This window comes from Ranitomeya variabilis, chromosome 7 (genome assembly GCF_051348905.1).
Source record: "Ranitomeya variabilis isolate aRanVar5 chromosome 7, aRanVar5.hap1, whole genome shotgun sequence".
NCBI classification, from domain to species: Eukaryota; Metazoa; Chordata; class Amphibia; order Anura; family Dendrobatidae; genus Ranitomeya; species Ranitomeya variabilis.
Genome location: NC_135238.1, coordinates 9,199,502 through 9,226,306, shown reverse-complemented (window position 1 = coordinate 9,226,306; position 26,805 = coordinate 9,199,502). Strand labels below are relative to the sequence as shown.

Here is a 26,805-nt window from a genome sequence, read left to right as displayed (position 1 = left end):
TGAAATCCCGGGAGAAGTACGCTAGTTTAGGAGTCTTCTCATGGATGTTACAACGGTCAGAAAACGAGGTGAGAAACATGGATTACATTGTGACAAAAAGGGATAAGCTCAGTTAGCCCTGAAGGTGATGGAAGCAGCAGCAATGGGCAAGAATGTGACTGACCATGCCGAGAGATGACTTGTAATGGCCAGACACACTAATTGGGTTATATGTCCCCTATCCAGGCTAAAAGACCAACTTTTACTTTTATCATTAAAATATTACGGGTAAAAACAAAAAAATAATAATGAAAAGGAACCAGGTTCACAAGTCATTTATTTAATTTGAAACCAATAAAAAAAAATAAAAACAAACAAGAAATTTAAAAACTAATGTAAAATCACAGAATCACAAACCTAACATCTCACAAGAAATGTAACCGCCAACTTAAGCGGAGAAGCCGACTGAACTAAAACAAACTTGGGAATGCAATGACCATTTCTGGAACAGCGAGACCACCTTAATGCTCAGTTGTGAACAACACGCAGGGGTTCAGAGTTGCGTCCGGAGTCGTGCAGGAACGGGGACAGGTACGGGTACAGCTTCTCTGTGAATGTGGCTCTGAACGTGTAGATGGCAGTCATGTCGTCGGCGTTGTAGAAGGAGATCTGACCGCCCTCGTAATCTACGTACACTCCGATCCTCTTGGGCTTGGCGTTGAGGATCAGGGTCCTGGAGGGAGACTCCAGAGCCTTGTAGGCATCACCATTCCTCAGCCATATGGCCCAGTAGCCGTTCTTGGGGTTCAGCTTGATCTTCCCCTTGCGGTTGCTGGACTCGCTGGCCATGCCCACATCCCAGGCGGTCTTGTTTCCCACTTCCACCTCCCAATAATGGCGGCCAGAATCGAAGCCCTGAGACCCCAGGACCAGGATGCACTGGCTGAAGCGTTTGGGGTTATCGGGGAGCACGAGCTTGTTGTCACCGTACTTCACACTGGTCAGGCCATCAGACAGGATTAGGTTGGGGTGCGAAGTGGACGGGTCCAGCATCATAGGGGACAAGTCTGAACAGAAACAGCAAGGGAGGAAAAAAAAAAAACATTTTAGTTTGTAAATTATCAGTAAGACAAGAAATTCATATGACGAGAAAGATCGACCTGGTGACATCCAGGTAAAGTGGCTGGGACTGCAGTTTGCATTTTATCCACACACATACGGAGTCCAATGGTGCAAGCGACGACTTTCTCATCCCTCATGTTAATTGTAGCACTCAACTCTGCCCATATGTATATACAACCCCTGGCAAAAATTATTGAATCACCGGCCTCGGAGGATGTTCATTCAGTTGTTTAATTTTGTAGAAAAAAAAAGCAGATCACAGACATGGCACAAAACTAAAGTCATTTCAAATGGCAACTTTCTGGCTTTAAGAAACACTAAAAGAAATCAAGAACGAAATATGTGGTAGTCAGTAATTGTTACTCTTTTTAACCAAGCATAGTGAAAAAATTATGGAATCACCCTATAAATTTTCATACCCAAAAATAACACCTGCATCAAATTAGATCTGCTCGTTAGTCTGCATCTAAAAAGGAGTGATCACACCTTGGAGAGCTGTTGCACCAAGTGGACTGACATGAATCATGGCTGCAACACGAGAGATGTCAATTGAAACAAAGGAGAGGATTATCTTACTCTTAAAAAGAGGGTAAATCATCACGCAATGTTGCAAAAGATGTTGGTTGTTCACAGTCAGCTGTGTCTAAAATCTGGACCAAATACAAACATGGGAAGGTTGTTAAAGGCAAACATACTGGTAGACCAAGGAAGACATCAAAGCGTCAAGACCGGAAACTCAAAGCAATATGTCTCCGAAACAGGAAATGCACAACAAAACAAATGAGGAATGAATGGGTGGAAACTGGACTCAACGTCTGTGACCGAACTGTAAGAAACCGCCTAAAGGAAATGGGATTTACATACAGAAAAGCTAAACGAAAGCCATCATTAACACCTAAACAGAAAAAAACAAGGTTACACTGGGCTAAGGAAAAGCAATCGTGGACTGTGGATGACTGGATGAAAGTCATATCTTATTGGGCAAGGTGATGATGCTGGAACTTTGGTGCCGTTCCAATGAGATTTATAAAGATGACTGCCTGAAGAGAACATGCAAATTTCCGCAGTCATTGATGATCTGGGGCTGCATGTCAGGTAAAGGCACTGGGGAGATGGCTGTCATTACATCTTCAATAAATGCACAAGTTTATGTTGATATTTTGGACACTTTTCTTATCCCATCAATTGAAAGGATGTTTGGGGATGATGAAATCATTTTTTTTAAGATGATAATTGATAATGCATCCTGCCATAGAGCAAAAACTGTGCAAACATTCCTTGAAAAAAAGACACAAGGTCAATGTCATGGCCTGCAAATAGTCCGGATCTCAATCCAATTGACAATATTTGGCGGAAGTTGAAGAAAATGGTCCATAACAAGGCTCCAACCTGCAAAGCTGATCTGGCAGCAGCAATCAGAGAAAGTTGGAGCCAGATTGGTGAAGAGTCCTGTGTGACCCTCATTAAGTCCAGGCCTCAGAGACTGCAAGCTGTTAGAAAAGCCAGAGGTGGTGCAACAAAATACTAGTGATGTGTTGGAGGGTTTTTTGTTTGTTTTTCATGATTCCATAATTTTTTCCTCAGAATTGAGCGATTCCATAATTTTCCCCCTTATGCTTGGTTAAAAAAAAGTAACCATTACTGACTACCACATTTTTTGTTCTTGATTTCTTTTAGTGTTTCTAAAGCCAGAAATTTGCATCTGAAATGACTTTACTTTTGTGCCATGACTGTGATCTGCTTTTTTTTTTTCTACAAAATTAAACAACTGAATGAACATCTTCCAAGGCCGATGATTCCATAATTTTTGCCAGGGGTTTTACATATCGAACAGACATCAGCCATAACATTAAAACCACCTGCCTGACACTCAGTAGGCTCATCCTTGTAAAATGAGCAACCAGTGGAAGTAGACTGTTGTGCTTTGTCTGGTGCGGCCTCTATGGATTGGTTTCTCTAGCACAGAGTTTGTCAAGCAGATTGAGATCTGAGAATTTGGAAAAAAGTCATCACATTCCTCAAACCATTACAAACCTAGACTGCGGAGACCCATGTGTCTCAAACAGTGCCTTCCCTCCTCCCACCAGTCCCGTAATGAACACACGGACAGGCTTAGATGGTTTGAAACAGGTTGGTCAGTTTATTACTTACAAAAGCAGAGAAAGGCAATTACATTTCGCAACGGGCTCATCGCCGAAGGCCCTGTCTGCGACCGACAAGCGAGCAAGCCAATGAGCCGTTACAAACCTTTGCCTCTCTCTACAACTTTAGCCACAGAGGATCATGTGTATGACCTACACAGGACTCAGACCCTCACCCATCAGCGTTAGGGCCTGCTCGACTCCGAACTGCAAGTTGGACAAAAATATGTCAAGACCAGCGTCCGTCAGGTGAATTCCATCCGGATTTAATAGTGCAGAATTATCTCCTTCCAGCTGATGGTGGCGGACCACAATGCCGCCTTGTTCCCTTACAAATTTCGCCATCCACGCATTAACCTTTCTTCTTGATCGCTCTATGGCTGTTGGGTCAAGTGCTCCGATCCAAACGTCTCGTGACACGATTTCCGACCACACCAATATCATCTGTGGTAGAAGAGATTTGAAACGCTCTATGTCTGTTGTCATCAACGTACGGAGCTCATTGCCTTTTCGTACAACCAAATCATTGCCACCAGCGTGTAACACTAATATCACCGGCCCATTGGCCACCTTAGCGATCTTGACTATTTCTGGGATAACCCGTTGCCACTGGAGCCCTCCGAAGCCTCTCCAGTTGATCTCCAGCCCCTGGAAGCCTAGATTTTTTCCTCCCGGGCAAAGCTCGGCCCTCTTAGCCGCTCGGTAGACATATGAATGTCCCAAAATATAGACAGCTGGCCTAAATATGCCTGTAAGAGACAAGATGTGTTACTTCAGCAAATCAGGTCTTATATATCTGGCGAAACATGCGGATTTCCAACGACCCATTCTCTGCACTTTGGCCTCCGATACTCCTGCCTTAGTTGCTTCGGTGACTGCCCCAATTTGGAAAGAATGCGTCCCGTACTCCTTCGGATTAGCGCCGTTTTTTGTAATCATTGCTTAAAGATTGCCTGAAACTGATACTTGATAAGACTACTTTCACACATCAGGTTTTTTTGTTTCAGGCAGAATCCGGCTAATGTTGTAAAAAACCGATCTGTTGCAAATAGTGAAAAAAATGATGCGATGGATCTGTTTTTCTGCCGGACCCAGTTTTTTATTTTTAACATAAAGTTTATAGTGACTTTCTGGAAGAGAAAGAGAGAAAGATAGAGAGAGTGAGTGAGAGAGAGTGTGAGTGAGAGTGAGAGTGAGAGTGAGAGAGAGAGAGAGAGAGAGAGAGAGAGTGAGAGAGAGAGTGAGAGAGAGGGTGAGAGTGAGTGAGAGGGTGAGAGTGAGAGGGTGAGAGTGAGTGAGTGAGTGAGTGAGTGAGTGAGTGAGAGAGAGAGAGAGAGAGAGAGAGTGTGAGAGTGTGGGTGTGTGTGAGTGTGTGAGAGACCCCAGAACGTAAAATATGCATTATTTAAATGGAAAATGCTTGGAAAACCGGATCCGTACACTGGATTGTTTCACGCGTTTTTGGCCGGTTCTGTCACTGCGCTTTTTCCCGCCGGACAAAAATACGTTCCTCTGGACGTTTTCTCCGTCTACCGGAAATGACTATTTGGACGGATCCGGAAAAAAAAACGATGAAATGTCTGCCCATCAGGCGCAATCCGGCGCTAATGCAAGTCTATGAGAAAAAAACGGATCCGGCATAATAATAATAATAAAAAAAAAAGGATCTGTTTTTTTTTTTTTTTTAAAAAGCTTGCCGGATGTGCCTGAAACACAAAACCTGATGTGTGACAGTAGCCTAAGAGGGGACCTCTCTGTGTGTGAGAAAAAAAAAAAATCTGCTTGCGTGTCTTATTACCGCGTAGTGTTTAACTATTTTTACTGGGCTATCTGATGAGTTAACTAGGACCTACATGCCCCTACCGGCATGATCGCACTCGGATTTACGCACCCGAATGTACAGAGCGTCGCTGCATATGACTTGGTCCTCATTGATCAAACCGCCTTCCGACGCAGTTTTTGACGGTGGCAACAAGTCGCTAATGCGAAGTGCACCGAAAAAAAGCGATAGCGAAAGCTGCCGATATGAAGATCGCCTCGTACTGCGACTTGCATACGGATGGGGGATATTGAAATAACGTCATGTAATAATTGAAGGGAAATGGGGCGACGATATTCCTGACTCGGTTGAAGCCTTTTCCAGCCTTTAATGGCTTGTCTGAAGAAAAAGAACTTAGTAACGTCCGCCCACCCCATTAGTTGAAAGAAACAGGCTAATCCCGATGATGGTCGTTGTGCCGATGTACCCAACGCCCCTCTTTCTCTGAGACGAATCAAGAATTCTGCAGACACCTCGCATCTTGCCCGATCTCACTTATCGACGGGCCTACCCTGAATTAGAGCACACCACTCTTCCCACGCCTTACCATGGACCTGCCAGGTAGCCGATGTAACGGAGGAGCGTATTAGTGGCGTTAGTGATTCGTCACTGTGTCCCATAGGGATGGAGGACACTGGATCCCCGCTGGTTGTGCCCTGGGGAGAAGCACTCTGAACGCCTGCCAATCAGAAGAGAAAGTGAGTTAACGAGATGATCATCTATGTTGGACAGTAATCTGGCGCGACACCAGATGTTGTGTTTCAGGCACAGTAGTGCTAGCCGGTGTAAAAGGGCGAGTAAGGGCAGTGATGCAGAAGACATGGTTTAAGCTCTTTGCGGTTCCCGGATTTTTCATTATACTTCGAATGTTCGTGTTTTTCAATTGGGTAACCCATAGCTCAACTGATGATACTATTGCAAAAATTTGTAACAGGGCTGGATCACATCCCCAGTTTGCTGTGGTCCATAGCTCTGGCCAGCTGCTTTTGCACCATTCGTTTTTGTATTTTGCTGCAAAACCCTCTTTAACGCGCCCTCCTGCTACGAGACCTAGTTCTTTGCTTGCCATTTCTTTTGCCCTGACGCAGGTATGGCCATTGTAGGAATGTCTTCAAGACTAGTAAGTCTGCCCTCAATGAGCGTGTAATTCTAATCCTATGTCCTGGCTGGGAAATGGCCTTAGTTGCCAACGATAATCGGCGAGAGAAGGTTCTGCCGACCGGCATTACGCGGCTGGCGAATGTTAAGACCCAGCAAGGACTGCAAGGGTGACCTTTTCATCTTCACAGGAACCCTCCAACATATGCAGTGGTTTCTGTATTTTCTCAGCTGGTAAACGAAACACCATCAAATTGGTGTCTATTTCGATGCCAAGGAAAGGCAATACAATACAATGTCCGATTTTGTTATTTGGTTGATGGCAGAACACCGAAATGCCATGCTAGAAATTTAAATTTTTCGAGAAGGAATGAGCAGAGGTTTGAACTTTGGGGCTGACGAATAGAGAATAGTGATGAGCGAATATACTCGTTACTCGAGATTTCCCCATCATGCTCGAGGTCCTCCGAGTATTTGTTAGTGCTCAGAAATTTAGTTTTCTTCGCCGCAGGTGGATGATTTACAGCTACTAGCCAGCTTGATTACATGTGGGGATTCCCTAGCAACCCCCACATGTACTTATACTGGCTAACAGATGTAAATCATGCAGCTGTGGCGATGAAAACTAAATCTCCGAGCACTAAAAAAATACTCAGAGGACCCCCGAGCGTGCTCGGGAAAACCCGAGTAATGAGTATATTTGCTCGTCGAGGTAGTGAATCAGACAATTGCTGCCTGTTTCATACCGGACTACCCAGTGAAGGAAAGTACTGAAAAGCTCGAAATAGTGACATGAAATGGAACATCCCATCGGCAGGCACATGTCAAATTAATATTGCTGGTCCACTTTACAACCTAATAGGTGGAAGCAGTCGGGATGCACGGGTAATAGGCGGAATGCCGACTAGGTCTGATTTAGCTAGCAGTGCGCTGGGCCCGGCTGCGCCAGCTCTACCGCCTTGTCGAATGAACATCTTTTAGAGGGATAGCGGAATGGTGACGGGAGTCGTCTGAGGAGGAGTAGGAGGTCCTGTGGCGTCTATGCCTGGGTTTGCTGCTGCTGTGGGACGTGTTGGGGGCGATAAGGGGTTCGTTAAGGGTTTTGAGAGACGTAGCTGGAAGTGGTGTGTAATATGGGAGGTGGCACTACGTCACTAACCGATATTACGGGCCATGTATGGGAGGGCAGGGGTTAATGTACCATCTGTTATTGGCAGTCATTTGGGGTAGAGTGTTTGGTGCGATTACATTTAGATTATTACTGCTGGCTTGCTGCTGAAGAGCGCAGAGATTGGTTGGATTGCAGTGTCATTGAGGGACCTCGATCCTGTCTTTGCGTCCCCCCATGCAGGCACAGCAGCTGGGCCTGCAGGAGGGACGGAGTGCACCGAACCTTGGCTGATCCGGAAATCTTCTGACGCTGGCCGGAAGGCCTGTGTGAAGGTGGCCAGAGTGACGCGCCGGGAAGCGGGCGGTGACAGCAGGGGCTCGGGCCTGGCACGTCCTGGCCCGAGCCCTGGAACGAGGTGTGACTAAGGTGGTGGAGGAACGAGATGTCCGGTCGCCAGCGCGTCTCCACCGACATCGAGCCGTTTGGGAGGATGGAAGCGCCTTCCCGACTGCCTGCTGCAATGCACAGCTGCCGCAGCCTCCGGAGCACCGGAGGACGGGGAGGCCGCGGGCGGACTGGAGGATGAGGACGGATCTCCGAGAATGGCAGCTGTTAGAGGTGGACCACAAAAAGGGAGCGACACAGGGGAGGTGACGGCCGTGGTTAACCCAGTATTAGGGGAGGCCATAGGGGATTATGCGGAATGGTAGAGTGAGAGGTCAGGAGGGGCCGGCGAGGACGGAGGCCGAGGCACTATTAGGGGGTCATGAGACGGCACAGGGAGGTGAGCGCCGAGGCCAGTAATAAGGGCTTGAAGCCATTGCTCACCTTCCTGTGTTGCTCTCTGCCACAGGGCATCAATCATGGCGTCAGACATGGCTGCAGAGGGTTCCGGGGTCAGCAGGGGAAAAGAGGAAGTTACTGACCCCTGCACCTGAATTTAACTCATGTAGGTGTGGCCGGTCACCCCTTCCCCTTTAAACCGGTTGGTCAGTAGGGCGTCCCAATTGGTGCATCACCTGAGGAGTGTTAGAAGGGTGGTGGTGGAGGGGAATGGCACTGACCACGATTTTCTTCTAACATTATCCATATGGTGGCTCCGCAGTCAGAGGCAGGTTCCTTTATTAGTACCGTGCCTGCCATTATTGCCAAAAGAGGCGCTAGCACTAGGGAATCCCATTTCCATGAGGCGCTGCCCGTGGTTTAGATAAGTGATGCTCTCTCACACTACCTCCGCCGGCTTTTCTCCTCATAGTGCATCCCGATGCCAACTCTTCTCTGGGAAAGTCGATGTGCACACACACTGCTGCAACATGATTGACAAAGGGACAGCACCGACCGCCTTCTCCATAGTCCAGATATGATGCTCATGTGTCCAATTAGGGGTTTCTGGCAGTGGAAAGCGGTCATCGGGGGCACTCAGAGCAGCGCAGCTTGCTGTGTGTGGCCGCAGATCGCTCAGTGTGTTCTGACACCTTTCTACGATAGTTCAATGATTTCCTGGTTGTCGCTCTTCTGAAGCTCCAGACAGATGCTCAGGCGCAGAAGACCTCGTTGTTGGTTCATTGGTTGCCGTCCTTCCTTGGCACATGGGTTACGCACAATCGCCTCTATGTAGCAGAGCCGATCGAGTTGTGCCAGCTTCTAGTCTACTATGGAGACTATTCAAGCATGGCAAAAGTAAAAAAAAAAAAAAGTCTTTAAAAATATATAAAAAATAAAAGTTTAAATTACTCCCCTTTGGCCCCATTCAAAATGACAAACACATTTTGGATTTTTTTTCCACCTCAAATAAAAAAAGAATCTAGACATGTTAGGTGTCTATGAACTCGTAATGACCTGGAGAATCACAATAGCAGGTCAGTTTTAGCATTTAGTGAACCTAGCAAAATAGCCAAACAAAAAACAAGTGTGAGTGTGCAGTTTTTCTGCAATTTCACCGCACTTGGAATTTTTTTTCCCCGTTTTCTAGTACACGACATGGTAAAACCAATGGTGTTGTTCAAAAGTGCAACTTGTCCCGCAAAAAATAAGCCCTCACATGGCCAAATTGACGGAAAAATAAAAAAGTTATGGCTCTGGGAAGAAGGGGAGCGACAAAAGAAAATACCTCCAGGGGTTAAAAATACTTGTAAATGCAAAAGCCCGATTTAAACAATAGGTCATTTTTTTTATAACAAATTCCCTTTAAGGGCCGGACCTCCCTCAATAAAAGAAAAATAAGCATCTGAAAGGGTTAATGTTATGGCAGATCGGTGTTTATCCCAATATTCGTGTCTATTGATCGCCCTCATCCTGAAGGTCAGACGAGGGCCGATATCATTACGGACATTGAGAGGTAGCGATAATACAGAGGAGAAATAAAATGCGAGTGTGCGGTTCACGGGAGGGAGCCTGCGCCGCCATTATCCTATAGGGAAAGCACTGGTGACTCAGAGTCGGCACTTACACGGCACTATGGAGAATTTCATCAGCTTCCATGCGGCGTACTGGATGGGCCCCTTGAAAGTCCCATGACACAGATCCTTGGAGAGAAGCGTGTTCCCAGCCACCATCACATCCTTCTGCTGCTCCTGGCACCTGGACATTGAGGTGTACAGATCAGCACAACCCGCAGCAGAAATCACACATCAGTCACAGAAAATGTGCCGCACACTTACTTCTCAATGAACGATTTGATGCCCTGCAGGAAAAAAAAAAAAAAAAGAGCGGGATTAGGAATGCAGAAGCGAGAGCCAAGCAGTCGGCGCCATGATCCTCGCCAGACGGCGGAACTTACCGTGAGGAATGAGATGGAGTCTGTGTCGTCAGCTCGCTCGTTGGCCATGGTGATGGTCTGCCTAATGTTGTCCTGGTTCTCCTGCATCTTCATCACGTTGGCCTCCATCTCCTTCAGCAGGTTGTCGCCTTGTTCCTTCAGGTTTTCCAGAAGCTTCTCCTCTTGTTCCTTAAAGAACGCGCGCATCTTCTCGAACTCTGACACAATGTGGAGCCGGGACTCGGAGACGTTGCTCTGAGGTGGACGGAATGATGAGAATCACCCAGGATGTCAGTGGCAGACATGACATTCAGCTTCTCGGCTATCGCTCACCTTGTGCTGCTCCACCTTCTCCTTCTGCTCGTCAGTCAGCTGCTCCGTCACCTTCTGAGCTTCTTCTAATGGGGCCACGATGGCCGACAGCTCTGTCTGGAGAGGAAGATTACGTGGAAAGGTCATTATATTAGGATATAAAACTTCCTGTAATGTTGAGCTGCGCTCAATTTAGGAGCAGTCTCCCATTGGCCACAAAGGTAATCCAATTATTAGGTGGTGCGAGCTTAGACTAGATGGTCTTAAAATGCGCCACAGAGGTTAAAAGTACGGTGCTTGGTGCGGGGACTTAACTCTGCGCCACTGCAAATCCACAGCTTTTATGCCAGCTCCAATCCTGGCTGTCAGACAGAGCTGCAGACCCTGGCGAGAAGACAGAAGCAGCTTATCACCGCTTCTGTCTTCTAGGACACGGAATACCCAGCGCTCAGTGAGGACCTGGAAATAGTGATCGCTGCATGTCTGCCTGCTCTAGCAGACACCCATCAGCTCTGCCACTGAAAGCCAGAGTCAGTGCCCCAGTATGAATGCCCCAGTTAGTATAGAAAAAAAAGCCAATGCTGTAAAAAAAAAAAAAAAAAAAAAAAAAAAAAAAAAAAAAAAAAAGACCCACACCGACATCCTTGGAGACAAATTGTGTAAAAATAAAAAAATATATAACATTAAAAAGAAAAAAATATGTAAATGTATAACAAAAAAAAAAAAAAACAAGGAAAAAAGTGATAAAAAAAGGTTCTAAGACAAACATTCCTTTTCATATAAAATAAATGTCATCAGAAATATAAATATATCTAAAAAAAGACACATTAAGCATGGGCACGACGAACAACCTTGAGACATCATTCAACAGGTTATTTGGCGTAAAACATGGAAAAAAATAAAAGCTTTTCTCTATTTGTGTGCAAGAAAAAAAAAAGTCACTTGGTAAATTATATAAAGCCCTAAAACAGCGCTAAAAAACCCCAAACATTAAAAATTGGACAACTTGTCTGATCAAACCAAAAAAAAAAAAAACCCAAAAGGTATGAACTGAGATATAAAGCGGTGCGCAGGCAGCGTGTAAGCACATGTTCACACCGGCCACTGAACAGATTAAAAAAAAAAAAAAAAAAAAAAAAAGACAGAAACATAACGATTAAATACCCTGCAGTAAGTAAGTAACAGTGCATGAAAATAATATACGGTACTTAGTGAACATGTTTTTTTGATTGCCATCCCACCACTTCACGGTGACTGTAATTGGGACTGTCCTAACTCTAATATTATAAACCTTAGCGATTGTTAAGTGACTGCATGTGGAGAGGGGGTGAGAAGGACTGGGCTGACTAGTGGGCGCACCGCCATGGGAGACCACCTCAATGCCCAGCTCAAAGTGTCCACTGAAAAGGGGAAACAAAAGCCAGCCGGCCCTGAGCTTATACCTGTCTGGTCTGAGTTTACACCCGGCATTCACTGAACGTTCCTCCTGGGGCCACGATTCTGGCGCTGTGTGTGGCATGTTAGGCCATGCCTATTTTATGATGAACCACACCCCTTTTGCGCGAGAATTTATTTGCAAAGTACAGAGAAGGCTTCTTCTAATGTGGCCACGATGGCCGACAGCTCTGCCGGCTGAGAGATCTGGGGAGGATTTCCTCACCACTTACCCGGTACACCCCGACGGCATCCAGGATGGGCAGGAAGTTGTGACTGGCGTGTTTGAGCGAGTCACGGCAGATGACGCAGCTCAGTGTGCCGTCGTCCTTGCAGTACAGCTTCAGCCGCTCGTCGTGCTCAGGGCAGTTCTCGGCCAGTTTGGGCTTCGCAGGGGTCAGGCTGGAGGAGCTGGTCCCCACTGTCTTCTTCACCAGGTTGGCCAGGGCTCGGTTGGTGGTGTACCTCTTGTCAGTGATGACTTCCTTACAGTCCGGGCAGGTGAAGGATTCCTGCCCGTCCCAGGCCTTGTCAATGCAGTTCCTGCAGAAGTTATGGCCGCACTCCACCATGACGGGATACTTAAAGAGCTCGCTGCACAGGAGGCAGGTCAGTTCTTCAGCAAAGGCCTCGGACGCCATCACCGAATTGACTGAGGAATCATTTTCAGTGTCAACTTTTACTTTCTAAAGAAACAAAGAGAATAATTGGGATCAGGGAGTACACAGGATCCATCAGACGATATGAGACAGTGACCTTTCCCCATACGTCCAGTAAATGGCTGCTCAGTCGTATGTAATATCCAGGAGATGATCCAGGGAAGCAGAGCTATGGAGTAAGCCAAACCTCCAACTCCACAGCCCCGGTCACCACTCAGAATGGACATACAGTGCAGCACAGATTCATCTCCAATAAAAGCCCAGATTCCCAGATCAGGAACGGAACAGAACAGACATTTATAGGACATTCCAGAACTTTCCCAATTATGGAAACATTCACAGCACATCCTGCATTGTACTACCGCACCCAGTGTGTTATATATGATAAGAGTCGGTTCATTTTATACTGACTCCACAGCCCTGCAGGGAGGACCATCAGGGCAGCGCGTCGTTACCCGAAGACCCCAACAAAGGCTTTCTTGGGATTATAAAGAGATTTACGTGAGCTGGGCAGGGGACAAAGGGATCCTGAAGACAAATGGAAAAGCTGCTATGCAGAGAAGAAACTCCATCTGGAGTTTTCGGACTTACCGTAAGTATGTGGCAGCATCAGGTGTATGCCCCCCCCAAAAAAAAGAAAAATATGTCTAACAAAACTCCTCCAGTCTGTGCAGTGACTGCATGGGGCTGTACAGGGGCGAATACAAGGCTGCCGTACAGAAAGGACAAGACGTCCACCGCCCTGTGCCCATCAGTGCAGGAAGAAGCGTCTTCCATAGATTTCTGATACAAGCACGTCCTGAAGAGCTCGGCTCAGCATTAAGGACGACAATGAGATGAGCTGACAGACGTGGCCTCAGATCTCGGAGAAATCTGCTACGTACACGATCGGAGCTCCAAAGGACCAATGTTTGGAGAGGCTGGCGACATGTCGGGGCAGACGGGAGAACTGAACGCCCCCTTACCTTTGCGTCAGGTGCGCCGTCCTCGTTTTTCCGTTTCAGGGAGGCTTTTCCGTCTTCGGTCACTTCTGGCTCAGCGCTGTTAGCCGCCTGCCCCTCTTTCACTGGTTTAGGAATCACCAGTCGGGTTTTTTCCACCCATTCGTTTTGGCGACGGTTCACTGTGGAAACAAGCGAGCTCAGGTGAAGGAACGGCCTCTGCACACGTGACAGCTAATGGCCGTCAGCCATCTTCGCCGGGTCCCCCATACACATGGATGTGTGGTTCATTCATGTGCCTTCTATGGGGAGAGATAGAAAACCGCCGTCACTCCTGACAGTCGCTGATCTCGTAAGAGAAGCTAAGGGTCGGGCTCTGAGCCCCATCTACCCCGGACATCATGTCAGGAGGCCCCTGTGCACGGCAGCTCCTCGCACCGTGTAGTGGCCGTGCTCGGTACTGCAGCGCCTCGCACCGTGTAGTGGCCGTGCTCGGTACTGCAGCGCCTCGCACCGTGTAGTGGCCGTGCTCGGTACTGCAGCGCCTCGCACCGTGTAGTGGCCGTGCTCGGTACTGCAGCGCCTCGCACCGTGTAGTGGCCGTGCTCGGTACTGCAGCGCCTCGCACCGTGTAGTGGCCGTGCTCGGTACTGCAGCGCCTCGCACCGTGTAGTGGCCGTGCTCGGTACTGCAGCGCCTCGCACCGTGTAGTGGCCGTGCTCGGTACTGCAGCGCCTCGCACCGTGTAGTGGCCGTGCTCGGTACTGCAGCGCCTCGCACCGTGTAGTGGCCGTGCTCGGTACTGCAGCGCCTCGCACCGTGTAGTGGCCGTGCTCGGTACTGCAGCGCCTCGCACCGTGTAGTGGCCGTGCTCGGTACTGCAGCGCCTCGCACCGTGTAGTGGCCGTGCTCGGTACTGCAGCGCCTCGCACCGTGTAGTGGCCGTGCTCGGTACTGCAGCGCCTCGCACCGTGTAGTGGCCGTGCTCGGTACTGCAGCGCCTCGCACCGTGTAGTGGCCGTGCTCGGTACTGCAGCGCCTCGCACCGTGTAGTGGCCGTGCTCGGTACTGCAGCGCCTCGCACCGTGTAGTGGCCGTGCTCGGTACTGCAGCGCCTCGCACCGTGTAGTGGCCGTGCTCGGTACTGCAGCGCCTCGCACCGTGTAGTGGCCGTGCTCGGTACTGCAGCGCCTCGCACCGTGTAGTGGCCGTGCTCGGTACTGCAGCGCCTCGCACCGTGTAGTGGCCGTGCTCGGTACTGCAGCGCCTCACACCGTGTAGTGGCCGTGCTCGGTACTGCAGCGCCTCACACCGTGTAGTGGCCGTGCTCGGTACTGCAGCGCCTCACACCGTGTAGTGGCCGTGCTCGGTACTGCAGCGCCTCACACCGTGTAGTGGCCGTGCTCGGTACTGCAGCGCCTCACACCGTGTAGTGGCCGTGCTCGGTACTGCAGCGCCTCACACCGTGTAGTGGCCGTGCTCGGTACTGCAGCGCCTCACACCGTGTAGTGGCCGTGCTCGGTACTGCAGCGCCTCACACCGTGTAGTGGCCGTGCTCGGTACTGCAGCGCCTCACACCGTGTAGTGGCCGTGCTCGGTACTGCAGCGCCTCACACCGTGTAGTGGCCGTGCTCGGTACTGCAGCGCCTCACACCGTGTAGTGGCCGTGCTCGGTACTGCAGCGCCTCACACCGTGTAGTGGCCGTGCTCGGTACTGCAGCGCCTCACACCGTGTAGTGGCCGTGCTCGGTACTGCAGCGCCTCACACCGTGTAGTGGCCGTGCTCGGTACTGCAGCGCCTCACACCGTGTAGTGGCCGTGCTCGGTACTGCAGCGCCTCGCACCGTGTAGAGGCCGTGCTCAGTACTGCAGCGCCTCGCACCGTGTAGTGGCCGTGCTCCGTACTGCAGCTCGTCACACCGTGGAAAGACCATCACTTACAGCCAATGTAATGGACGAAGAACTCCTCGCGGCCCGCCTGCTTATTCATCCGGGTCTTCACCACCTCTGCGTCATCTGGAAAAAAAAAAAAAAAAGGAAGATGAGCGGACGAGGGATCTGCCCCGCAGCTACATACACCATGTACCCGCGCCATCCCGTGCACATTGGCTGTGGAGTTGGAGAGTCGGAATCTGAGCCCATTTTGATGGAGTTGGAGTCAGTATAAAATGGACCGACTCTGAAAATGTATAATAAATTGGGTACAGTAGTTCAAAGCAGTTTGTGGGGAATATTCTTTTCACAAGAATTTGGGTAAGTTATGAAATGTCCTATAAATGTCTGTCCTATTCCTGATCTAAGGTCTAGACTTTTAGCTGAGATGAATCTGTGCTGCAGTTTATGTTCATAAGTAGTGAAGCTCCGCTACAGATAAGAGGGAAAAAATAAACACACAGGGAAGGAATGCCTGCATTCATCTCAGAACTTCTGGAGTGAACAAGAAAGCAGGATCAAGGTAAGTACTTCTGAAAGCATATCTAAACTGTCAATAAACTGTGCATAAATCAATAGTCCAGTATATGTTGTTGCCGTGTGCTTGATGTTTTAGTTTGTTTTTCCTCTTAGCTCATGTTTGGAGAAATTAGCTGCTCTGATGACTTATATACACTATACATAGAATATAAGGGGAAAATTTTTTTTTCAAACATCTCAAATTCAGAAATACAGTAACAGGATCGATGAGAACATATATATTTGTGTGTGTTCTGCAATGTTATTCAGAACAAACATGCTCCCTTCCCTCCACCCCTCTTCATAGACTGTGAAGCATTTAGTGAGCTGTACCCTGAGACAAGCCTGACAATGAAAGTTCAAAATAAAGCCAACATATTTTACAAACTTTATACTTATCTGTCCTATTGATTTATGCAAAGATTGTTTTATTTATATCCTAAATTATACAGTGCATGATTCCCTATTCTTGCAAGAATTACAATATACCTTTTTTTTACAGGACAAATATTTTGAGAGCGAATTAACAGAATTACAAAATGTCTCATAAGCATCTTATGAAGTCCCTGTATTTGAGCATTTCACAGTGACATAAGATAATAAACATTTTGTGGGTCAGTGTATAAGTGACCCAGATTAAACCAAATGCTGTGATGCCAAAATCAGTGCATACTCAGGCAGTGATAAAAATGTTTCTTCAAGAGCTTCCAATCTAAAAAGACATTTACAAAGCTGCCACCCAGAATTTTACCAAGCTGTGATTGAAAAAGATCACAGCAACACCAAGAAACCAGCACTTCCTGCCAGGCAAAGGAGGTGGAAAGAGTGTCTCAAACAGTTACAAGATATTTTGTAAGTGACAAAGTTACTGTAACAATGACAGAAGTTGTCTTTAAAAGACAGCGCATTGAGCTTGTTGTGAAGGACTGTGTACCATTATCATTATTTGCATGACCAGCTTTTACAGCTCTTAATGGAGAAGTGGCTCGCAAACCTGGTATTTCTCCGGAAAGAGGAAGTATTAGAAAATTAGTGATGGAAGAAGCCCTTAACCAAAAGGATGATCTTAAAAAGACTCTCAAGAGACGCTTTGTGTTTCTTAAAATAGATGCCTGCACATGTCACAGAGTGAACTGTTTTACTATTAATGTTCGATTTGTTTGCGACAACAAAAAATTGTTACTAAGACGCCGGCAGTAAAAGATACTAAAGCTCTTCACAGCAGCCAGTTTCTCCAGACCTTAGTGGATAAAGTTGTGCAAGATTATGAACTCAAAAAAGAACAGGTTCTTGCTATTGTAACTGATAATGCTGCAAACATGATAAGTACAATTAAACCAATGAGTGACAATAATGATGGTGAACAGCAGCTAGAAGAACATTTCACATCCAGTGTTGGAGATGGAAGGCCACAGTCCTGTTCCCATAACGGAGGAACAAACAGATATTACTACTGAAGAACAGCAAAATGATTCTTTACAATTAGATGATCTTGTTGAAGCTGCTTCACACCTCTTTAATATTCATCACATGCGCTGTGTTGTGCACACGCTGCAGCTGGCAATAAGAGAGTCTGCAAGAGGGACATGCTGGAACTCTGATTAGCAAAGTGAGGAAATTGGCTATTGCTGCCAGAACCCCTAAAATTGATTCCAACTTGAAGAGACGTGCTGGAAAAAGGGCAATTATGGTTCAAGCCACTCGGTGGGGCAGCACATATTTAATGACTGAGCGATTACTTGAGCTGAAACCCTTCCTTGTAGATATTGCCAACCCTCAGGCAACACTACATGAAGGTCAATGGACACAGGTGGCTGAATTGAAGGAATTGCTTCATCACCCATTTACAGTGACTAAAAAGTTACAAGCTGAGGATTTAACTCCTGGCATTTTTATAAAGGAGTGGAAGAACTTGTTGTTTTGCCTGTCCCAAAGAGGAGGTATAATCGCAGATGGCATTGCTGCTTCACTGAAATGGAGAGAGACACTGCTATTAGAAAATAAAACTCTTCTAGCAGCTGTTTATGTGGACCCGAGTCATCGTATATTGCTGGACGATCAACAGCTTACTAAAGGAAAAGCAGCTCTGACTGAGGTAGCAGTTAGGATGAGTGGCTACAGGACGGCCAAGAGGAAGAGGACTCGGGTCCTGCCAGTGCTGCTGTTCCTTCATCATCAGATGAGGAGTTTGATTTCGACAAGTATCTGGATGACATGGAGCAGGCAAAGAGTTGCTGCAGGGAAAGATTCCACTAGAAAACAGATTGACCATATTTCAGCAACATTTTTCACTTGCTCAAAAAACTAGAAGAGTTCAATTGTTCATCAAAACTGACTGTGCACGAGGCAATTCCTTTACACCCTGAAATTGTTAGACATGTTGCCCATGTGGTCACTGCTTTATCACCAACTCATGTTAGTGTAGAGAGGTCGTTCTCTGGCCTTAAAATAATTAGGTCAGATGTGAGGTCATCTATGGAGGAGGATCTGATGGAGGTGATACTATTTCTCATAACATTCATAGACTGCACAATTGCTATTCAGTACGTCTTTGTTGAAATCTTTTAATTTTTTTTTTTATACACTTATTGCACAGTAAATAATAAATTGTAAATATGAAAAAGGTAATTCTAAAGTTGTATTCCAATAAATATATTTTATGTTCTATCTAATTGGCTTGATTATTGTATCATAATAAATGATTAAAAGCCCTAGGTTACTATTTTACTGCAGTAAACTTATCACTTTAACATGAGCCATGTATGAGGGAGCCGGAGTCATGGAAATTAAGGAGTCGGAGTTTTAGCGTAGACTCCACAGCTCTGCTCTGTGCCACTGATGTATTACGTGTGTCCAGCAGTGCGACACCGGGCGTCAGAGCTCGAAACCGCCGCATGTGCCTGCTCACAGACAGCTGTGTACTGACTGACAGGAAGGAGACACTGCCCAATGTCAGCTCTTACATGGCGGAGGTAAAGCGAAAGCTAGGCTCTGATTGGTTGCTGAGGTAAAGTGAAAGCTAGGCTCTGATTGGTTGCTGAGAACACAGACAGTTTGGACTCATACAGGACTGGGCCCTCACGTGACGGACACACCACAGCGGAGCCCCCCGCTGATACTGGGGTCGCTCATTATAATGGGAACAACAAGGTTGTGTCGGCCGCGCTGCTTCCTCCAGGAGAAATACCAGAAGTAGAGATGGAGTCTCAGACAAACATGAGATCGGAGGCCGAACATCCCCCTGTACAGAGGGAAGAGGGGCCGGAGACGGCACCATCCTGGATAATGGCGACCGTGCGTATAGATGGATGTACAAACAACCGAGTATAGAGGGATCGGGCCTATCACTGACGGTAGGAGCCGTCCTGTATATATAGTATATAGGGGTATACACGGTATATAGGGATCGGGCCTATCACTGACGGTAGGAGCCGTCCTGTATATATCTATATATATATAATTGTCTAAGGGGTACTTCCGTCTGTCCCGGATATTCATTGGTCGCGGCCTCTGTCTGTCATGGAATCCAAGTCGCTGATTGGTCTCGGCAGCTGCCTGTCATGGCTGCCGCGACCAATCAGCGACGGCCACAGTCTGATTAGTCCCTCCCCTACTCCCCTGCAGTCACTGCCCGGCGCCCTCTCCATAATCCCCTTCCCCTCCAGTCACCGCTCACACAGGGTTAATGGCAGCGGTAACGGGCCGCGGTGTAACGCACTCCATTACCGCTGCTATTAACCCTGTGTGTCCCCAACTATTTACTATTGACGCTGCCTATGCAGAATCAATAGTAAAAATATGTCATGTTAAAAATAATAATAATAAAAAAAAACTGCTATACTCACCATCCGCCGCCTTTCGCGCTCCTAGCGACGCTCCGGTGACCGCTCCATGCAAGCAGCAGGTTCCGGTCCCAGGATGGTATGCGAGAAGGACCTTCCATGACGTCACAGTCATGTGACCGCGACGTGATCACAGGCCCTGCGAGAAGGACCTTCCATGACGTCGCTGTCACACGACCGTGACGTCATGGAAGGTCCTTCTGGCATACCATCCTGGGACCGGAAGCTGCCACCTGCGGTCGTCACGGTCATGTGACCGCGACGTCATCACACCTTGGAACTGGAAGCTGACACCTGCACCGAGCACAGGGCCAGGACTTCAACGGGCCTTCAGAGGGTGAGTATATGTTTATTTTGGGCCAATATACTACGTACGTGGCTGGGCCAATATACTACGTACGTGGCTGGGCCATATACTACAATTATATACATCTAGTAGTATATAATTGTCTAAGGGTCACTTCAGTCTGTTCTTCTGTCTTTCTCGGATATTCATTGGTCGCGGCCTCTGTGTCATGGAAATCCAAGTCGCTGATTGGGCGTTTTGCCACGACCAATCAGCGACGGCTATAGTCCGGCGGCAAAATGGCCGCTCCTTCCTCCCTGCAGTCAGTGCTCGCTCCATACTCCCCTCCAGTCAGCCCTCACACAGGGTTAATGCCAGAGTTACCGGACCGCGGTGTAACACACTCCGGTTACGCAGCTATTAACCCTGTGTGACCAAATTTTTACTATTGATGCTGCTTATGCAGCATCAATAGTAAAAAGATCTAATGTTACAAATAAGAATAAAAAAAAGGTTATTCTCACCCCACGACGTCGCCCGCTGTCCTCGACAGTGCAAGCGGCAAGCTCCGGTGCCAAGGATGCTATGCGAGAAGGACCTGCCATGACGTCACGGTCATGTGACCGCGACGTCATCACAGGTCCTGTGCTCATACCAACCCTGGGACCAGAAGCTGCCGCGTGCACAGCACACCGGCGCCAGGACTTCAAGGGGCCTTCAGAAGGTGAGTATATGTTTATTTTTTTATTTTAAGTCTTAATTAACCCCTTCCCGACCTGTGACGCCACGTAGGCGTCATGAAAGTCGGTGCCAATCCGCCCTGTGACGCCTATGTGGCGTCATGGAGGGATCGCGTCCCTGCAGATTGGGTGAAAGGGTTAACTCCAATTTCACCCGATCTGCAGGGACAGGAGGAGTGGTACTTCAGCCCAGGGGGGGTGGCTTCACCTCCCCCCCCCGTGGCTTCGATTGCTCTGATTGGCTGACTTTCAACAGCCAATCAGAGCGATTTGTAATATTTCACCTATGAAAATGGTGAAATATTACAATCCAGCCATGGCCGATGCTGCAATATCATCGGCCATGGCTGGAAGCCCTGAACTGCCCCCCCCCCCCCCCCCAGCCACCGATCGCCTCCCCAGTCCTCCGTCCTGTGCTCCGCTCCGTCCGCCTGTCCGCTCCCCCCATTCTCCGATCCCCCCCCCCTCATACTTACCGAGCCTCCCGGTGTCCGTCCGTCTGCTTCATGGGCGCCACCATCTTCCAAAATGGCGGGCGCATGCGCAGTGCGCCCGCCAAATCTGCCAGCCGGCAGATTCGTTCCAGGTACATTTTGATCACTGTGATAAAACCTATCACAGTGATCAAAATAAAAAAAATAGTAAATGAACCCCCCCCCCCCCCCCCCCTTATCACCTCCATTGGTAGGGACAATAATAAAAATAAAGAAAATATATTTACTTTTATTTTTGAACTAGGGTTAGGGCTAGAACTAGGGTTAGGGCTAGAACTAGGGTTAGGGCTAGAACTAGGGTTAGGGCTAGAACTAGGGTTAGGGCTAGAACTAGGGTTAGGGCTAGAACTAGGGTTAGGGCTAGAACTAGGGTTAGGGCTAGAACTAGGGTTAGGGCTAGAACTAGGGTTAGGGCTAGAACTAGGGTTAGGGCTAGAACTAGGGTTAGGGCTAGAACTAGGGTTAGGGCTAGAACTAGGGTTAGGGCTAGAACTAGGGTTAGGGCTAGAACTAGGGTTAGGGCTAGAACTAGGGTTAGGGCTAGAACTAGGGTTAGGGCTAGAACTAGGGTTAGGGCTAGAACTAGGGTTAGGGCTAGAACTAGGGTTAGGGCTAGAACTAGGGTTAGGGCTAGAACTAGGGTTAGGGCTAGAACTAGGGTTAGGGCTAGAACTAGGGTTAGGGCTAGAACTAGGGTTAGGGCTAGAACTAGGGTTAGGGCTAGAACTAGGGTTAGGGCTAGAACTAGGGTTAGGGCTAGAACTAGGGTTAGGGCTAGAACTAGGGTTAGGGCTAGAACTAGGGTTAGGGCTAGAACTAGGGTTAGGGCTAGAACTAGGGTTAGGGCTAGAACTAGGGTTAGGGCTAGAACTAGGGTTAGGGCTAGAACTAGGGTTAGGGCTAGAACTAGGGTTAGGGCTAGAACTAGGGTTAGGGCTAGAACTAGGGTTAGGGCTAGAACTAGGGTTAGGGCTAGAACTAGGGTTAGGGCTAGAACTAGGGTTAGGGCTAGAACTAGGGTTAGGGCTAGAACTAGGGTTAGGGCTAGAACTAGGGTTAGGGCTAGAACTAGGGTTAGGGCTAGAACTAGGGTTAGGGCTAGAACTAGGGTTAGGGCTAGAACTAGGGTTAGGGCTAGAACTAGGGTTAGGGCTAGAACTAGGGTTAGGGCTAGAACTAGGGTTAGGGCTAGAACTAGGGTTAGGGCTAGAACTAGGGTTAGGGCTAGAACTAGGGTTAGGGCTAGAACTAGGGTTAGGGCTAGAACTAGGGTTAGGGCTAGAACTAGGGTTAGGGCTAGAACTAGGGTTAGGGCTGAGGATAGAATTAGGCTATGTGCACACGGTGCGGATTTGGCTGCGGATCCGCGGCGGATTGGCCGCTGTGGATTTGTAGCAGTTTTCCATCAGGTTTTTACAGTACCATGTAAACCTATGGAAATCCAAATCCGCTGTGCCCATGGTGCGGAAAATACCGCGCGGAAAAACTGCATTGTATTTTCCGCAGTATGTCAATTCTTTGTGCGGATTCCGCAGCGTTTTACCCCTGTTCCTCAATAGGATAATTTTTGAGGAAAGAAAAATGATTTTTTATTTTCAAGGCTCTGCGTTATAACTTCTGTGAAGCACTTTTTGGTTTAAAGTGCTCACCGCACATCTAGATAAGTTCCTTGGGAGGTCTAGTTTCCAAAATGGGGTCACTTGTGGGGGGTTTGTACTGCTTAGGCACATCAGGGACTCTGCAACCGTAACATGATGCCCGCAGACCATTCCATCAAAGTCTGCATTCCAAAACGTCACTACTTCCCTTCCGTGCCCCAACGTGTGCCCAAACAGTGGTTCCCCCCCACATATGGGGTATCAGCGTACTCAGGACAACAACTTTTGGGGTCCAATTTCTCCTGTTACTCTTGTGAAAATAAAAAATTGAGGGCTAAAAAATAATTTTTGAGGAAAGAAAAATGATTTTTTTATTTTCACGGTTCTGCTTTATAAACTTCTGTGAAGCACTTGGGGGTTTAAAGTTCTCATAACATATCTAGATAAGTTCCTTGGGAGGTCTAGTTTCCAAAATGGGGTCACTTGTGGGGGAGCTCCAATGTTTAGGCACACGGGGGCTCTCCAAACGCGACATGGTGTCCGCTAACGATTGGAGCTAATTTTCCATTCAAAAAGCCAAATGGCGTGCCTTCCCTTCCGAGCCCTGCCGTGCACCCAAACAGTGGTTTACCCCCACATATGAGGTATCAGCGTACTCAGGACATATTGGACAACAACGTCCATGGTCCAGTTTCTCCTTTTACCCTTGGGAAAATAAAAAAATTGTTGCTAAAAGATCTTTTTCTTGACTAAAAAGTTAAATGTTCATTTTTTCCTTCCATGTTGCTTCTGCTGCTGTGAAACACCTGAAGGGTTAATAAACTTCTTGAATGTGGTTTTGAGCACCTTGAGGGGTGCAGTTTTTAGAATGGTGTCACTTTTGGGTATTTTCAGCCATATAGAACCCTCAAACTGACTTCAAATGTGAGGTGGTCCCTAAAAAAAATGGTTTTGTAAATTTTGTTGTAAAATGAGAAATCACTGGTCAAATTTTAACCCTTATAACTTCCTAGCAAAAAAAAAATTTGTTTCCAAAATTGTGCTGATGTAAAGTAGACATGTGGGAAACGTTATTTATTAACTATTTTGTGTCACATAACTCTCTGGTTTAACAGAATAAAAATTCAAAATGTGAAAATTGCAAAATTTTCAAAATTTTTGCCAAATTTCCGTTTTTTTCACAAATAAACTCAGAAATTATCGACCTAAATTTACCACTAACATGAAGCCCAATATGTCACGAAAAAACAGTCTCAGAATCGCTAGGATCCGTTGAAGCGTTCCTGAGTTATTACCTCATAAAGGGACACTGGTCAGAATTGCAAAAAATGGCAAGGTCATTAAGGACAAAATAGGCTGGGTCATGAAGGGGTTAACCACGCATATAGTGCCCCATATACTACGTGAGCTGTGTTATATACTACATCTCTGTGCTATATACTAACGTGGCTATGTTATATACTGCGTGGCCTGTATTAACACAGCCGGTATTCTACAATATGTATGTATGTATGTATATAGCAGCCACATAGTATATAGCACAGGCCACGTAGTATTTGTCTGCTATATACTACATGGCTCCTATATACATATTCTAGAATACCCGATGCGTTAGAATCGGGCCACCATCTAGTATAGTATATAGGGGGATACACAGTATATAGGGATCGAGCCTATCACTCACGGTAGGAGCCGTCCTGTATATATAGGGGGATACACAGTATATAGGGATCGGGCCTATCACTGACGGTAGAAGCCGTCCTGTATATATAGTATATAGGGGGATACATGGTATATAGGGATCAGGCCTATCACTCACGGTAGGAGCCGTCCTGTATATATAGTATATAGGGGGATACACAGTATATAGGGATCGGGCCTATCACTCACGGTAGTAGCCGTCCTGTATATATAGTATATAGGGGTATACACGGTATATAGGGATCGGGCCTATCACTGACGGTAGGAGCCGTCCTGTATATATAGTATATAGAGGGATACACGGTATATAGGGGTCAGGCCTATCACTCACGGTAGGAGCCGTCCTGTATATATAGTATATAGGAGGATACTCGGTATATAGGGATCGGGCCTATCACTCACGGTAGGAGCCGTCCTGTATATATAGTATATAGGGGGATACACGGTATATAGGGGTCGGGCCTATCACTCACGGTAGGAGCCGTCCTGTATATATAGGGGGATACACAGTATATAGGGATCGGGCCTATCACTGACGGTAGGAGCCGTCCTGTATATATAGTATATAGGGGGATACACAGTATATAGGGATCGGGCCTATCACTCACGGTAGTAGCCGTCCTGTATATATAGTATATAGGGGTATACACGGTATATAGGGATCGGGCCTATCACTCACGGTAGGAGCCGTCCTGTATATATAGTATATAGGAGGATACTCGGTATATAGGGATCGGGCCTATCACTCACGGTAGGAGCCGTCCTGTATATATAGTATATAGGGGGATACACGGTATATAGGGGTCGGGCCTATCACTCACGGTAGGAGCCGTCCTGTATATATAGTATATAGGAGGATACTCGGTATATAGGGATCGGGCCTATCACTCACGGTAGGAGCCGTCCTGTATATATAGTATATAGGGGTATACACGGTATATAGGGGTCGGGCCTATCACTCACGGTAGGAGCCGTCCTGTATATATAGTATATAGGGGGATACACGGTATATAGGGGTCGGGCCTATCACTCACGGTAGGAGCGGTCCTGTATATATAGTATATAGGGGTATACACGGTATATAGGGATCGGGCCTATCACTCACGGTAGGAGCGGTCCTGTATATATAGTATATAGGGGTATACACGGTATATAGGGATCGGGCCTATCACTGACGGTAGGAGCCGTCCTGTATATATAGTATATAGGGGGATACACGGTATATAGGGATCGGGCCTATCACTGACGGTAGGAGCTGTCCTGTATATATAGTATATAGGGGTATACACGGTATATAGGGGTCGGGCCTATCACTCACGGTAGGAGCCGTCCTGTATATATAGTATATAGGGGGATACACGGTATATAGGGGTCGGGCCTATCACTCACGGTAGGAGCCGTCCTGTATATATAGTATATAGGGGGATACATGGTATATAGGGATCGGGCCTATCACTCACGGTAGGAGCCGTCCTGTATATATAGTATATAGGGGGATACACGGTATATAGGGGTCGGGCCTATCACTCACGGTAGGAGCCGTCCTGTATATATAGTATATAGGGGGATACATGGTATATAGGGATCGGGCCTATCACTGACGGTAGGAGCCGTCCTGTATATATAGTATATAGGGGTATACACGGTATATAGGGATCGGGCCTATCACTCACGGTAGGAGCCGTCCTGTATATATAGTATATAGGGGGATACACGGTATATAGGGATCGGGCCTATCACTCACGGTAGGAGCCGTCCTGTATATATAGTATATAGGGGGATACACGGTATATAGGGGTCGGGCCTATCACTCACTGTAGGAGCCATCCTGTATATATAGTATATAGGGGGATACACGGTATATAGGGGTCGGGCCTATCACTCACGGTAGGAGCCGTCCTGCCTCTTGCACGAGTACGTGGCTCCGATCTGCACGATCACATCTTCCTCCACGTCCCCGTCGTCGCCATCTCCGGCCTCTTCGTTATCGTCGTCCTCCTCCTCCATGGGCTCCTCGGGGTTGTCCGCCTCGTCCCCGGCCAGGACGTCTTTCTTCTCCAGCTCGGAGACATCGGTGTGCGCGGTAGAGGCCATGTCTGCGGGAGCGGAGAGCGGGAGGCCTGGACACTGTCACCTCACACACAGGAGCGGGGGGCCTGAACACCGAGGCTGGACTGCGCGCCGGCTTCTACGCTGCTTAGTGCGCATGCGCCGCTCTCCTGCAGTTGCCGCGTTTTCCGTCTTGTAGGACAATATAATGGCGGCCTCCGGCCCCGCACGTGGAGAGGCAGGTGCCGCCAGCAGAGGGCGCTGTGCCCC

At 47.7% G+C, this 26,805-nt stretch overlaps 1 protein-coding gene across 3 annotated transcripts; it reads right to left on the bottom strand.

Moving 5' to 3' along the window:
- Positions 1–298: 298 nt before the first annotated feature.
- Positions 299–26,805, bottom strand: LOC143785166 (nuclear factor 7, brain-like). Of its 3 annotated transcripts, none has more exons than XM_077273859.1 (10): positions 26,373–26,700; positions 15,316–15,390; positions 13,399–13,556; positions 12,008–12,460; positions 10,362–10,457; positions 10,050–10,283; positions 9,931–9,953; positions 9,720–9,850; positions 5,609–5,740; positions 3,219–3,991 (listed from the first exon to the last, which is right to left on the bottom strand). In XM_077273859.1, the coding sequence occupies exons 1-10, from the start codon at positions 26,578–26,580 to the stop codon at positions 3,396–3,398; spliced, it is 2,106 nt and encodes a 701-aa protein (XP_077129974.1). In that variant the 5' UTR covers positions 26,581–26,700; the 3' UTR covers positions 3,219–3,395. The 3 variants fall into 3 exon arrangements, with proteins under 3 accessions (XP_077129975.1, XP_077129974.1, XP_077129976.1); XM_077273861.1 differs by lacking the exon at positions 26,373–26,700 and adding an exon at positions 19,178–19,187; XM_077273860.1 differs by lacking the exons at positions 3,219–3,991; positions 5,609–5,740 and adding an exon at positions 299–1,046 and having other exon boundaries at positions 26,373–26,805.